The sequence below is a fragment of the Henckelia pumila genome, chromosome 1 (genome assembly GCF_033568475.1).
Source record: "Henckelia pumila isolate YLH828 chromosome 1, ASM3356847v2, whole genome shotgun sequence".
Lineage (NCBI taxonomy): Eukaryota > Viridiplantae > Streptophyta > Magnoliopsida > Lamiales > Gesneriaceae > Henckelia > Henckelia pumila.
Genome location: NC_133120.1, coordinates 115577237 through 115579821, shown reverse-complemented (window position 1 = coordinate 115579821; position 2585 = coordinate 115577237). Strand labels below are relative to the sequence as shown.

The window sequence follows — 2585 nt, the reverse complement described above, 5'->3', positions numbered from 1 at the left end:
TAATGATTAAATTAAGAACAAGGGCATTTTTGAAACAATTTAAGCAATAGGAAGTTGAAACAAAGTTTAAACAACTAGGGAGTAAACACAAAGTTAAGTTTAGCTTTGGGAAGTGATTTGTAAGTTGCCCATAAATGAATGCATCTCTTAGTATTACGCAACGTTATTAAATTCGACCGTTTGGGCTTATAAAAGGCATCAGTCTCCTTGCAATCTTTTTACCCAAAAAAATCAAATAAATTATTAAAGTAAGATCAAAGTTATGGCGGGCTCAAAAGGAGGCGTTGGCCGTGGAGGCAAGGGAGGCGGCGGTAGCAAAGGCGGAGCAAAAGGAGGTGGCAGTACTGGTGGTGGAGCGTCAGCACCCAAGGGCGGCGGTGGGTCGATGAAGGCTCCAGGCGGAGGAGGGTCTTACTATATATCCAGGGATGCCTTTGAAAGCAATCCTCAAGTATATTTCTCTGGATTGCATGCTGGCCAAAAGGGATCCAAGTAATTTACTACTTATTAATTAGTATCTTCAATCAATAAATAAAAATAAAATAGGATTTATTTAATTAAATAACCTTCGTTTGACCATGATTTTGAAATATAACCTTATGAATTTTTTGTTTTAATATCGTTGGATTGTAATTGTCATCATGTTGGTGTGATTAATTCCCTCCTTCTATAATTATAATCTAATAATAATTATATTAATTATATTTGCATATATATATATATAATATATTTGTAAATTTCTGTATTATATATAACTAGCTTTGAGATAATATATATTTATATATATATATATTAAAAAAACAGTAAACTGAACTTCGATATTGCCTATAATCTATGAGAGCTAATAATATTTCATAGAAAAAAATGACAATTGAACATCTTCGCTAGTACGTTCAAATTGTCTATACAATTAAATTTTCAACTAAATTAAATGAAAAGTACGCGCGTTCAAAAAACAATGACATGACAATAATATATTTGAAGTTTATTATTCAAATTTCCACTAGTGATTTTGATATTTTCCATATACGTACCTACCGTGATTCATTTGTCATTAATTTTACAAAAAAATAATTTTCTTCCTACGTTACGTGATGGATTTGTCAATTTTACAAAAAGATACAACTCGTGATAATATTACAAATAAAATTTTAAAAATAGTGCAGCATTCCAAATATATATAAACTTTTGCCATATTAATGAAATTTAAAGTTGATGATATTATTATAACAATACAACTCAAATATTTTTAAATCATTTAGGAATTCAATTATCACTTGTTGATTGTTTTTCAGAAACAAAATATATTATTACTCTCAACATTTTTGTATATATTTGAATGTATACTTTTTATTGCTAAATTCGAGAACCTACGCGTGTCATAAGTCATCTATTAATCAAACGTTAATGCGAATTGTGATATATAAGTCGAAAATCGAACTAAATCGAACGGGTAATATTAAAGATAAATCGAGCGGTAAAAATTTCTAACAATTGGCTGCATGGAAAAACTCAAATCAAAAATCTGAAATCCATTTGAAAACTCCTCGAAAATTAAACGAGAAGCAAAATTGATTTGGATTGGAGTAATTAAGGTGGTCGTGCTTTGGTTTCAAAGCATATTGAATGAACAACACGAAAAACCACATATAGTCCCTTACACCCTTTACAAATTACAATTACAACAAATATGGAATTAAAAGTTTGATATGGTAATCAAAAGACATAGATATGTAACATAATTGATAGAAAATACATTAGAGATGATATGATTGACCTCGGTCAATATTTTATTTAAAAAAATGACCTCTCCTAGTGCATTTCAAATCACTTGGGAAGGTTGTTTTTTTAAAAAAAATGTTGACCAGGTCTATCTACCCAAATATCCCTATGATATTTCAACTCAACAATGAGCAACAATTTAAGATTGGGCCGAACAAAGAATAATCATGAAAGAACATGGACCAAGAACAGATATATTCGAGGCCCAAAGAAATTGTTAAGGAGAGAGTGAAAGCATGCACATTATCGTTCTAGAAAGCCCGAAGTTACACATGCACATAGATGAAAGAGATCGTCGTGTGAACCAAAGAGCATACTTTTCATCTTTTCAGTAATTAGTTACAAATTTGTTATTCAATTGTTGTTTTCTTGATTTTCCGTAAATTCGAAGAAGTATAAATAAATTGTAAATGAAGGGGAAAAGAGGGATATCATGATAATTTATGCAATGTAATTAATTATATGAAATTTGATGTACGTGTAGGCTACATGTCATATGATAAAGCGATTATTTTATCATTTACACCAAATAGTAAATACGGTGGAAAATAAATCCACGCCAAGGTATATAGACCAACTCCGATATCTGTGGATTAAGATATTCGATGATCGTAAAGACATGAATCAATTAGCACGTTAATTAAATCTTATAGTCATCCGGTATGCATTTACTCATTGGATGGATTGATTTTAGTGAAAAAACACAAAAAAATTACTGCATCTAATTTTTTTTATTTTAAATGTAATATAATATATATACATATATATATATATATAAATAATATTAATTTATTTTGATATTG

The 2585-nt window shown here is 29.5% G+C and overlaps 1 protein-coding gene across 1 annotated transcript; it reads left to right on the top strand.

Moving 5' to 3' along the window:
- The first annotated feature begins 262 nt into the window (after positions 1–262).
- Positions 263–496, top strand: LOC140873326 (uncharacterized). The gene has a single exon (XM_073276423.1). It carries the CDS (start codon positions 263–265, stop codon positions 494–496), a length of 234 nt encoding a protein of 77 aa, XP_073132524.1.
- Positions 497–2585: the final 2089 nt, after the last annotated feature.